At 32.0% G+C, this 13,661-nt stretch overlaps 1 protein-coding gene across 3 annotated transcripts; it reads right to left on the minus strand.

The window, feature by feature from the left end:
* Positions 1–285: 285 nt before the first annotated feature.
* LOC106069770 (actin-binding protein IPP-like) lies at positions 286–13,574 on the minus strand. 3 transcript variants are annotated; one of them, XM_013229510.2, is made up of 7 exons: positions 13,454–13,574; positions 11,113–11,521; positions 9,294–9,422; positions 8,199–8,374; positions 7,274–7,988; positions 3,680–3,900; positions 286–1,993 (listed from the first exon to the last, which is right to left on the minus strand). In XM_013229510.2, exons 2-7 carry the CDS (start codon positions 11,393–11,395, stop codon positions 1,751–1,753), a joined length of 1,767 nt encoding a protein of 588 aa, XP_013084964.2. In that variant the 5' UTR covers positions 11,396–11,521; positions 13,454–13,574; the 3' UTR covers positions 286–1,750. The 3 variants fall into 3 exon arrangements, with proteins under 3 accessions (XP_013084964.2, XP_013084963.2, XP_013084965.2); XM_013229509.2 differs by having other exon boundaries at positions 13,369–13,524; XM_013229511.2 differs by having other exon boundaries at positions 8,199–8,308; positions 13,369–13,523.
* Positions 13,575–13,661: the final 87 nt, after the last annotated feature.

The following is a 13,661-nucleotide window of genomic DNA, read 5'->3' on the forward strand; positions in this document are numbered from 1 at the left end:
GGTAATTCGTTATTTTGTTTAATAGCAACAAGGGAAACTAATACTTCAGTATTAACAGATATGGCTAAATGTGTTGGGCTTAGTCCCCATAAATAAGTGTTAACACTATTTCTCCCTCATATATTCTCCGATCAAGTTGATACTTTAAACAATTATTTATTATACCTAACAAAACATGAATCAATAAACAAAATACTCAATTAGTCAATTAATTATTTTGTTTGATATCTTGATATCGAATATGGGAAATAACTTGTACATTATTGGTAGATATAGTTTTAAGGATTAGTTCTTCCCCTTTGCATATATATATATATATATATATATATATATATATATATATATATTTTTTTTTAAATGGATTTTTTAAAAATGGACTTGTAATTATCTTGAAACAGTGGACAGTTGAACTCTACTAATAATTAGATCTTAGAGCGGGTGATTCTCCCCTATCTCCTGAAACTGATAATACACTTTCTCTGTATTGCATAATAAATTCACAGTCACGGAAACGTATCAATTAGACACGGTCGAAACACAGGTGTGAAATGTAGAACATTATCTCGGGCACGAAGCCATTTGAACTAGGGTTGTCAAGTGACGCCTTTCGCATTCCTCAAGGCAAGTGTATTGGGGCTCTGTTTTAACCTCCATGTAGTTTTTGTTCAAAATAATTGACAAAATTGTTTGATTGAAGAAAGTCTATTAGTATGGAATAGTTGCCAGTGAAAAATACATTTATGTCCCCACGTAGGGAAACTAACAGGGAAAACAATGAAAACAGAAACACAAACTTCCTCTCCTTTGAATGGCATGGAAATGAAAAAGACAGCTTGATAAATGCATTCAATGTGTTCCTATAAATTGATATAAATCTAAAGGCTTTTTTGTTTCCCTTTGTCTAGAGCCAACAAGGCAGTACATAATATCCTAGTTTTGATAGGCAACTATATTTTAATAATGAGCTTCAATCAATCTTATCTTGTGCACTTATTGAACTGAGATAAATTCTCTGTAGATCATGAGAGAGAGAGAGACATGCCTCAGAGCTTCATCAAATAGTTATATACATTTTAGAAATCATATTAATTTGGTTATAATCAGTGCTTTTTTTGTAAACAAATAGGTGCCGGTACTCAGTGATGGATTGCCTAACTTTTAACTACTAATAAATTAATAATAAACATTAAAATGCAAGAAAAGTAGTAATTGTTATACCCACATTGAAAAAGGTGTCAGTACGCTATATCGGTGTGTACCGTCACAAAAATGAACTGGTTATAATAACAGCTAAAGTAGTTGTCAAGGTAAATCTGTTTTTGTAAGACATTCATTTTAAATATTTTATTTTTTTTTGCATATTTATGACTCAAAACTTGTTTGAAAGGTATGGGATTAAATATACATCTTTTTATCAAGATACCTGACTGGCAGAGCAAGCTATCAGGCATTTTACAAATACTAACTTCAGTGCATTATCAAGATATATTGATATTAACCGCAAAATTTATAAGTCACATTATTTACACTGATAATAAAGCTTTTAACAATATTTTATGGATGATTGTATTGTATAAACTGTTACATATAACAACATTTTAAAAAAAATTATACCACCACTGTTATTAATATCTTTTTTTTTTTAAAAAAAAGGGAAATTAGCAATACAAGTTCAGAATTTAAAAAAAATGTGCCCAAAACTTAGGAATAAATTAATTATCACATAAACTGAGATTCTGAATTAATCTCATCATAAAACCACAGCAACTGTTTCACATCTTTCAAATGTCATTTTAGGTAGATTCTTCCAAGAGTCTATTTGAGGATCATAGCATTCAGCACTGTCCAATGTCACAGATGCACGAAAGCTGTTTGTTCCTGCCAATTCAACATCCTGGGACCGTCCACCAAAGACATAAATTCTCCCATCAACCATAGCAACACCTGCACCAGCTCTGCTTATTTGCATTGGTGTTACATTAGTCCATGTGTTCTGTAATTAAAAAAAAAATTGGAAAAGGTCTATAAACTATACATAAGACTAAAAATATACAAAGTTTCATACAAACTCATAAGCACCTGTACGAGTCTGCAGTTTGGTAAACAATGCAGAAAAAAGGCAAGTTTCAATACTGACAGCATGAAATTCAATACTGACAGCATGAAATGTAATGTTCAAGAGAAACTAGGGTATAAATGTATATTTTGTGTGCTGTTGTACAAATTGTTTGCTCTAATTAGGTATTATGCACAATTGTAAAACAAATTTCCTTATGGATAATAAAAATTATTTTATTTTGAACAATAAACTATCAATACTCCTTTTCATTCTCTCTATTACAAAATATGATTGCCAGGGATAATTCAAATTCAAAGTACAAGGTAATGTTGGTCCCTGAAAAAATTGTTGGCAACATCAGGTACATGACAACTTTTTACATCATGGTTGTGACACACTTGTCATGGTTGTGACACACTTATCTTATAATCTTTTAAATTATAGATGTTTCTTTAAAAAAGAAGATAATTATGTCCTACACATGACCACATGTCAATCTATATTGATTAGTCCTTGGTTTCCTGGCTGATTTAGGCAACCCATTCCATGCTCTAAAGGCACTAGTTTTTTTTGTTTTTGTATTTGTAAATTATGGTTCTGTGTTTTATGTGTTATTGCTACTTTACTTTTTAGTCTTCTGTCATTAAGTATCTCTAAATTTAGTGATTTTACTAAGGTGGTACTATGATTAAATGTGAACAGTCGTTTGTTATAAATCTGTTCTAGTTTCTTTATGTTGAAGGGTCCCAAAAAGAGGACACATTTTCTAATATTGGCCTAACCAAGGTTAAATAATATTTTAGTTTGATGTTCTTTTTGATTTGTAAAAATTACCTTTAATAAACCCTAATTCTTTGACTTTTTAATAATAATTAATAATTTTAGAAAGTTCATGATAACTTTACATTTATTATAACACCTAGAAATATGGAAGTTTAAAGTTTACCATGAATAAAAGAAGTAGTTTTAGCTTTTTTTTTTTTTTTTTTTTTGTTACTCTTAATAACTGACATTTTTTTGGGTGAAAATACATGCTCCAATTTGAGTCCCATTTCTGTAATTCATCTAATTCTCTTTGTTAAATTTTAGTATCTTGTGTTGTTTTTATTGTTCTGTATATTTTGCAATCATCTGCAAATAATCTAACTTTTGTCCCTAAAATAATGCACTTTGGTATGCATTTTTGCAAATCAGAAACAATAGCAGCCTAGGATTGTTTCTTAAGGCACACCTGAGTTTATTCTTATTAGTGTTTATTTAGAGCCATTTATTGCCTAAGTCAGCCAAGAAAAGCAATGACTTGGCAGAGTTTAAGTCATTGATTAACATGCATGAATTGATTGACCTAAGGACACATTTAGGATGTAATCAACTTCTTTTTGTAAAGTAACGTCTGTACTCTTTTTAAAGATAAGAAGTTTACATTTATCCTTTTTAGATTCCTATGATTCAATTGAAAATAAATGACATTTGTAAGACAAGATTTAAGAATTTTTTTTTGTAAACTTCTGCTCACATAATAAAAATGGTTAAGAGAAAAACAAAAAGATAAGGACAAACTAAAATAGAAACATAGTTTCAAAGAATGAGCTACTTCTAAATGTAAGTCTGATGAAATACCTCTTTTATAGAATATTTCTCAACTGAACTCAAAGAGCCTTTGTATTCATTAAAGCCTCCAACAGCATACAAATATCCATCAGCTGCCACCAATCCATGATAAGCCCTTGGATAATTTAATTTAGCCAGTGTACACCACTCTCGAGTAACTGGATTATAACTTTCTACTTTGTCACATTCTGTATAGTGCTCAGACAGTCCACCAGCTAAATAAATAAGACCTGTATAGAAATATTCAATGTTCATAATGTTGTTTTAAACTTGTATAATTTACTTAAGCAAGCATATTAAGTTTCCCTTAACAAACTAGCTAGCTGTGTATAAAGAAGATGATATATGAAATACATCTGTTTTTGCTGTCAACAGTTCTTAAGGATGTCAATATCACAAGGATCAATCGCCTTTTTTTTTTCTAAATAAATTTCTGATTTTGTCAGGTATGTTTCAAAGTTGATTGAATGTAAGGATGTTTCAAAATTCAAATTATGAAATACCAGCCTTCAAAATAATGACCCCTTAGTCCAAAATCCAAGTTTTAGCTAAAATATCTACATTAAATTAGCTTTTGTTGAATTCTCCAGCTTTCAGAAGCCAGTTGTACTTAAGCTAAAGTAAAAGTTGCTCTTTTTTTTTTATATTTGTATGTTAAGTAGACTATAAGTAGAGCTGTTTTGTTTCTATATGCTTATTTTTTGCAATCACACCTTACACCATCTAGTCACTAATACTGATTGACCTTTTGCACATCTGTACATATTTTTTACCACAACAGATAATTAACAGATAAATTTCTAAAGTATCAGCTGTCAGCTTTTTTTTCATTTTATCATTCACTGCCCATTTCCATTGTGATTCTGTAATAAATCTTAAGTAATAATTTAGTCCTAACAACTTCATTAAATTGTTATTCTGTGCTTGGAGAGATGTATTTATTACATATAATCTTAACTTATCTTATGAAATACAAATGTTACCTCAAAACAAAAAAGAAAAGAAGAAGATTTAATAACATCCAATGCATGTTCCTAGGTCAATCTAGTCATGTATGTTAATCAATGACTTAAATTTTGCCAAGTCATTGGTTTTCCTGGTTGTCTTAGGCAACCCATTCCATGCTCTAATAGCACTAGGGAAGAAGGACCATTTGTACAAATTTGTCCTAGCATATGGAACAAGGAATGTGCCTTTATCTTTGTGTCTTTCTGAGTATTTTATTAAATTTTGTTTTTGTATTTGAAGATTATGGTTCAGTGTTTTATGTATAATTGCTACTTTACTTTTAAGTCTTCTATCTAAATTTACTGATTTTACTAAATGTGTTACTATAATCAAATGTGAATATTTGTTTGTTATGAATCTTACTGCGCTATTTTTGTCTGTTCCAGTTTTTTAATGTTTTCTTGGGCTGACGTGTCCCAAACGGAGGATGTATATAATATTCTATTATTGGCCTAACTAAGGTTAAATAACATTTTAGCTTCATGTTCTTTTTGATTTGTAGAAATTTCTTTTAATAAACACCCTAATGCTTTGTTTGATTTTTTAATGATTTCATCAATATGGGGAATCCAAGATAGTTTTTCATTCATTTTAACACCTTGGTATTTTGAATTTTTAGTCCGTGTTGCTGATTTACATTTTGTGTCTGCTCCAGTTTTTAAATGTTTTCTTGCGCTGACGTGTCCCAAACGGAGGATGTATATAATATTCTATTATTGGCCTAACTAAGGTTAAATAACATTTTAGCTTCATGTTCTTTTTGATTTGTAGAAATTTCTTTTAATAAACACCCTAATGCTTTGTTTGATTTTTTAATGATTTCATCAATATGGGGAATCCATGATAGTTTTTCATTCATTTTAACACCTTGGTATTTTGAATTTTTAGTCCGTGTTGCTGATTTACATTTTGTGTCTGCTCCAGTTTTTAAATGTTTTCTTGCGCTGACGTGTCCCAAACAGAGGATGTATATTCTATTATTGGCCTAACTAAGTTTAAATAACATTTTAGCTACATGTTCATTTTGATTTGCAGAAATTTCATTTAATAAACACCCTAATGCTTTGTTTGATTTTTTTATGATTTCATATTTATGAGGATTCCATTATAGTTTTTCCTTTATTATAACACCTTTGTATTTTGAATTTTTAGTCTGTGTTACTGGTTTACCATGAATAAGTATTTATTTGTTTTAGTTTTTGATGCTCTTAATAACAATTTTCTGGGTGGAAAGACATGCTCCATACGATTCCCATTTCTGTAATTCATCTCATTTTCTTTGTAAAATTTCTATATATTGTGTTGTTTTTATTGTTCTATATTTTATGCAATTGTCTGCAAATAATCTGACTTTTGATGCTGAACTAACACAATTTGGTAAAACATTTATGTAAATTTAAATTTGTAGTGGACCTAAGACTATTTCTTGAGGTACAACTAAGTTTACTGTTATTGGGGTTGATTTAGAGCCATTTATTATTACAGTTTGTTCTCTCCCTATCAGAAAATACTGAATCCATTGAAGTAATGGACCATCAATGCCAAAATATTTTATTAATTTTTTAAGCAAGCTATTATCAAAACTTTGAACTTTGTCAAAAGCCTTAGAAAAATCTAATAAGCAAGCATAGATCTCTATTTGCTCATTATTATCTAAACCAAGTAGTCAGTCCTATTAGTTGTGTTTCAGATGGTCTATGTCTCCTAAAGCCATGTTGGTATGAAGTAAGGACATTATGTTTGTCTAAGTGGTTTATGATGTTGCTGCATATGACATATATGTGTTCTAGGATTTTACATGTGATGCTGGTTAGTGATACTGGTCTGTAGTTTCATGGGTCAGATTTTTCTCCTTTTTTATATAGGGGAGTGACATTAGCTTATTTCCATTGCCTTGGTACTCTGCCCTGACTAAGAGATACCTGAAAAAGTATTTTGAACACTGGTGCTAGCTAATTGCTTATAGTTCTTTGAGTAATCTAGCTGGAATACCAGCTGTAAACCTTTATTCAGTTATATGTTTGCTAATAGTTTTTGGATCCCCTTTTCTTGTACTTCTATATCTCCTATGTTGTCAACTTGGTTCTCCTGGGGCAGAGAAAGCTGATGCAAAGTATTTATTTAGTTCCATTATCATTATATTATTAAGTTATCTTCTCCTTTCAATGGTGCTACTCCTGTTGTTTCCATTTTCTTAAGACTTAATGTATGACTATAGGTTTTTATTGTACTCCTTAGATATTACATTGTTTATGTATATACACTCTGCAGCTGACTGCTTACTTTTTGGGTTAGGTGTTTAATTTTAATATACTTTTTATAAACTCTTTCTGCCTTGGTTTCTTTACATTTTCTATATAGGTTTTCCTTCAAAGTTTCTTTAATGTATTATTAAAATAGCAATTATTCATTAATTTGATGAGTATTAAGTTGGTACATGATTTTCTATGTTTTTAAGATAACTATTAATAAAATTTCAGAGGAACAACTGGGTAAAAAAAATGTAAAGAGATGGTCAAGTATAGGTTTCTGAGAATGAAAATACTCACTATTAAAAGGAACAAAAGTCTAATACGTTATTTGATCATTACATACCTTCATATTCTACAACAGCCATTGAAAATCTTGGGTGAGGCATTTTATCCATTTCTATCCAAACTCTATCATAGGGGTCATATTTCTCTATTGAAGTGCCAATTTGAGAACCTACATAGCCTCCCACAGCATACAGATAACCACTTAGGGAAACAAGGCCCAATCCATACCTTGGATGGTTCATGCTTGGCATAGGCATCCAGAAGTTTTCATCAGGGTCAAAACATTCTACATAGTCTGAAATCAATGAAGCATCTTCTCCACCAGCAGCTACAATCTTTCTATCAAGTACAGCCAAACCATGACTGCTTCTGGCATGATGCATGCCTTGAAATGTCTGCCACTTTTGTGTATATATGTCAAATCTCTCCACCGTGTCAAGTGTACTTATGCTACTCACAAAAGTATGTTTGTTTTGAGCAAATCCTCCTATTACATAGATATACTTCTTGGCATTTTGCCTTGGCCAAGTGGCCATATTAACACTGTCCACTGGAATGTACAAGCTTGACAGATGAAGGATTTGTGTACAGTCATTGTTAGGCACAAACTTGGCAAGAGTAACTTTAATTCCTGGATCCTTGCAGGCATCAATGATTTGATGAAATTGTTTATGAGATATTAAATTCAGTCTAACTTGGTTTAATACTTGTAAAAAATACTTTCTACGTATAGGTAGGTCAAACAATATCCAATCTAAAGCAGCCTCCAAAACCTAAAATAATAAAAAATTGTTTTAAACTAGTAATTTTATGAAACATTTATAATGTAAAAAATGATGGCAATGTTACATATATATATATATATATATATTTATATATATATATATTGTTTACAGTGGATGAATGAGTGCATGTAAACAATAGTTGTGATATTTATATGACAATTTCTAGAACATGTTATGCTTCAAATGATAAAACTTAACCTGTGATTCTGACTCAATATGAAGCCTCTCACTACCAAGTATTGTAAGAACAGATGAAAGTTCAAGTTGAGTAAATTCTTCTCCTTTGGTAGCCTCCACAAAATTTTTTTCTAGAAATAGTTCAGACTGGTGCTTTAAATCTTTTATATTGTGAGCATCAGCAAATGCATAAATACCTTCAAACATAAAGAGAACAATTAGTACAAACATTTCCATACAATTAAAAGACTGAACAAATATATTCTTAGCACTGAAACAACAAAAATGCAACAAAAGAATACATTAAAAAAAGCGTTTAAAAAATTGGTGGATTTGGAAATTTTTACTAACTAATATTCTAATGGCAATGCTCAAGCCACTTGTATAACATTTATTATAAATATACTGGACCAAAAAAATTGCATGTTTTTTTCTGAGTCACATAGTATACAAAATTATGTTTACCAGCTTTAGTAGACAATGCCCTGGGCAATGCTTCTCAGCCTTACTGCGGTGCTTGGGTGGAAATGGTGGTTAGAGTAGACAATTAGGCCAATTGGAAGGAAAGAAAGAACCCTCGTTGGGGTGCCTAAGGACTGAGTCCATTGCACTGAGGGGGGGAGGGATGGAAGAAAGCCCCAACAAACACGTCAATATCCACTATGTTTTTTTTGTTTTTTTATGGCAGACACCTGCATGGCTGATGGAACATGGGGAAGTTTCCCCGGTGTGCTTGGCCTTTGCACATGATTCTAATTCAATTTGCATCCTAAAATACAAGCCATAAGTGATAGGGATGTAATACTTTGCATCTGCTTTGATCTTTCTCAAACATCAGACAGGCAGATGGAGGCAAGAGACAACTCTTAGGACAATTACAAAGTAGAAGAAGAAGACAATGCTTTATAAAGGAGTTATGTGGATATCACAACAATCAAATACAATTACAAAAACAAAGCCAATTCAGCTTAATCTGCTTGGAGAATTATAATTGTCAACTATATTATTATTTCAATAGGATAAAAATGTATATATTATGATTTTATCAAAAGCTTCAGGTTCAGCTGACAAAGAATATACCAGTTTTTCAATTCCATACATATTTTACATACATACCTACACAGTTTTGAGGAGAAATATTATCTATAAGAAACTGGCTACAAATTTCTACAACATCTTCAACTCCTAACATATCAGCAAGTGCAAGAAGGTCCTGACATGTGTCAACATCAACCTTGACCAAACCTGCATTAATAATTGATATATCTATTGAATTTATTTAAAATTACTTGTATAGTCATACATGTTAAAGATGTAATGTAATGTCCATGACCATCCATAAGTTGTATATACATTAAAAAAAAAAGATCATACTGTTTTAGAATTTTTATTGATTTTGTACTGTTCTCATCAGTTTTGATTTATTTAGCTACAACATTCCAAATATAAAGAAAAACAATTTAAAATTTTAAATACAAGAAACAATTTTTATTGTCTTTCAAAAAAACTTTTTGTATATAGATAAATCTGCATTTAGGTAGATCACAACTGTGCCCAAAATGCCTGCTCTGAAAATGATCTGCAGAGCATCATCAGTGACTTCTCAAGAGCATGCTCAGACTTTGGCCTTACCATTAACACAAAAAAGACTGAAGTCTTATATTTGCATGCTCCAGGGAAAACCTACTCGGATCCAAGCATCAAGATAAATGAACATGATATAAACGCAGTGGACAGAGTCACATATCTTGGCAGCACACTCTCCAGAAACGGAAAGGTCGATAATGAAATCGACCTGCCTATCGCCAAGACCAGCAGACTGTCTAAAAACATCTGGAACAGATGAGGTATCACCACAAATACAAAGCTAGGGATCTGTCGAGCTGTCATCCTCTCTACATTGCTCTATGCCTCAGAAACTTGGACAGTGTACAGAAAACATGCAAAGAAACTGAACCACTTCCACATGACATGTCTAAGAAAAATACTGTTTGTCAAATGGCAAAACAAAATACCAGATACTGAAGTCCTTCGAAGAGCGGGTCTGCAATCCTGATGCAGTCCCAGCTGCGATGGGCAGGACAAGTCTGCAGTATGGAAGACCGCTGCATCCCTAAACAACTCTTGTATGGCCAACTAAGGGAAGGAAAGTGCTTGCAAGGCGGTCAAAGAAAATGCTTCAGGGACACCCTCAAAACTTCTCTGAAGGCGTTCAGCATAGACAGAGGCACATGACAGAGCATCATGGCGTCGCGCTGTAAAAACTGGTGCACAGGTTGCTGAGGAAAAGAGAACAACGCTGGCAGAAGAAAAATGCCAGAGAAGAAAAACAAGGCCAATGACACTAGCTCCAGCTGGAACAACCTGCCCAGTGTGTAGCCGAACATTTCGGGCTCACATTGGTCTCACCAGCCACACAGCCACATGAGGAGGCACAAAACCTCAAACTATATATATATATATCCATCGTCCATCGTGGTTCGATGATGACCACTTTGTCATCCAAGGGGCTGAGGACTTTGCACTGGGGTTCTATGCCTCCTCATGTGGGTGGTGAGAATGTTTGGCCAGAATGTTCGGCTGCACACTGGGCAGGTTATTTCAGCTGGAGCTAGTGTCTGCCAGTGTTGTTCTCTTTTCCTCAGCAACCTGTGCACCAGTTTTTATATACATACAGTGCTTTTTTTTGTAAAGAAAAATAGGTGCCGGTACTCAGTAGTTGATTGCCTAACTTTTAACTACTAAAAATTAATAATATACCTTAAAATACAAGAAAATAATAATTTTTGTAGTACATAATGAGGAAATATTGAAAAGCCAATTAGTCTTAATAGGCAAAATTCAAAGTAGTAAAGCTATAAAATATATCTATTCGACTAGGCCTGGCTCACATAAAAGTTGCCCCCCCCCCCCCCAGAAAAACATGTAAGCTTACCTGTGTAAATAAATGAAATCATAATACTAAATATTTCAGAAGACATGCCATGTAATTCAATAACATCTCTTTTTTGTTCTTCCATTCCAGATAAAAACATTGCTTTGAAAAATGGGCTAGCAGCTGCAAGAACATTTTTGTGGGCTGGAAACCGTTTTCTATCAATCAATAGTGTTACATCACAAAAGCAAGAGTCATTCCATAGAGATGCTAGATTTTCTATCAATCTTCTTGAGTAACCAGGGGATGAAGTTTCTAAGAATAGTTCTTGTTTTGTTGACATTATATTGCTAAGCTTGTCAATGCCCTATTTTTTATGCTAACTTTTCTAACTGGCACCCTATCACTTTAAGATTAACATGATTAAAACTATTACTGTAACAGCTCATTATAGTAAATCTTGGTAAATCTGTGGATGTAGAGAATTTTTACAGTAAACATGGCCTATCATTACAGTTTCACTATAACATTTAATATCTATATCTATGCATATATATATATAATGCTTTCTCCTAGGAGAGTAGCCAGTCAAGGCTAACAAGCCCCTCCTGCCTGAAGTTTACTGGTCTATGTAACAGTTGTTGACCTTTTCCCTTCTATTGTAGTAATTACAGTTCTGCAGAGGTCTGTATTTGAACCACATATGAAGGCAAGGAGTTGGAAAACTCTGAAATCAAACCGCTGCTGTTTGTAGTACATGGTTATACATCTTAGGAGAACCTGCAGCATTATTGATCCCTAATTTTATTGGATATTTAGTTGTTCCAATGGGCACATCGGTAGCATGGAGAGGAGTAACTCTTGTGTGAGCAACATCATTTTAATCTTAGATAATTCCCAGGCTTTCACTTTGTTACAACAGATTATGCTTTAAATGGCTGCCTCTATTATAGTCTGCTACGATTGAGATATATTTAAAGATAGAATTACTACAATGAGACTGACCCAAAACCATTTTTTTTATTTTTCAAAGTTGTTTTAAATTTATGTCAGCATGGAAGGCTTCTTTGAAAAAGTGGTGATTTACATAGAAGTTTTAATGTTAATTGACTACAGTTAAATAAGTAAGATCTTTTTATAATATCAAAATTAAATATCTTATCTTATCTTATATAATACAGACGTTACTTCAAAAAAGAAGATGATTACGTCCTATGCGTCATGCATTTAGTCATGCATATTAACCAATGACTTAAATTCTGCCAAGTCACTGGTTTTCCTGGCTAGCTCAGGCAAACCATTCCATGCTCTAATAGCACTAGGGAAGAAGGAGTATTTGTACAAATTTGTCCTAGCATATGGGACGAGGAATGTGCCTTTATCTTTGTGTCTTTCAGAGATTTTATTAAATTTTGTTTTTGTATTTGAAGATTATGGTTCAGTGTTTTATGTATTATTGCTACTTTACTTTTGAGCCTTCTGTCCTGAAGGCTTTCTAAATTTAGTGATTTTACTAAAGGTGTTACTCTAGTCAAATGTGAATATTCGTTTGTTATGAATCGCACTGCTCTATTTTGTGTCTGTTCTAGTTTCTTAATGTTTTCTTGAGTTGAGGGGTCCCAAACAGAGGATGCATATTCTATTATTGGCCTAACCAAGGTTAAATAACATTTTAGTTTTATGTTCTTATTTGATTTATAGAAATTTCTTTTAATAAATCCTAATGCTTTGTTTGATTTTTTTGTAGTTTCATCAATATGTGGATTCCATGACAGTTTTTCATTTATTATAACACCTAGGTATAACACCTAGGTATTTTGCGTTTTTAGTCTGTGTTACTGGTTTGCCATGAATAAGATAAGTGGATAAATAAATCAAAATGTGAACTGTATGAAGAAATGTTTTGATAATTGTTCCTCATAATTAGGTTAATTGGGACAAACTGGTATAAAGTTATTCTTAGTTTTAGCAAAGAACTAAGGTGTTATTCAATCTATTAATGACACAGCTTTTCCTAAGTTCCATTATTGAAAGAAAGCTGCTCACAAATATATAGATTATATATATATTTAATATATATATGTATATATATATATAGAGAGAGAGTCTATGTATTGGAGAAATTATGATGCACAGGTTAAAAGTAAACAAAAAATGGGAGTGCCAGAGATCAAAAGTCAAAAGGAGAGAAAGACAGAAAAGGAAATAGACTATATAGAGTCATCTATAATTATAATGTCAATCTATATTGACTATAATTATAATTATAATAATCATAATGTATCTATTCTAGATTCTTATAATATATTAATATACTATAGATAGATTCTAGATCTAGAACGTAGATCTAGTTAGAACTGGAAATCTAGACATATCTATCTTTTCGAATTTAGGCTTTTACTTCCAGATAAAAAAAGATGTTTATACGAGTCTGTCTAGACTAGATCTATCATTCTATATGTTGATGATAATAAAATATAATTAATGGAAAGGCATCGAATCTTTTTTGTTGTCGTTTCCTACTTTATCTAATTGTCTTTCGCATTGCTTTACTACGAACTTGTTTTTACATTAGTTTGTTATTTTTATTTTTGACTTAATACATTTAT

Source organism: Biomphalaria glabrata, chromosome 5 (genome assembly GCF_947242115.1).
Source record: "Biomphalaria glabrata chromosome 5, xgBioGlab47.1, whole genome shotgun sequence".
NCBI lineage: Eukaryota > Metazoa > Mollusca > Gastropoda > Planorbidae > Biomphalaria > Biomphalaria glabrata.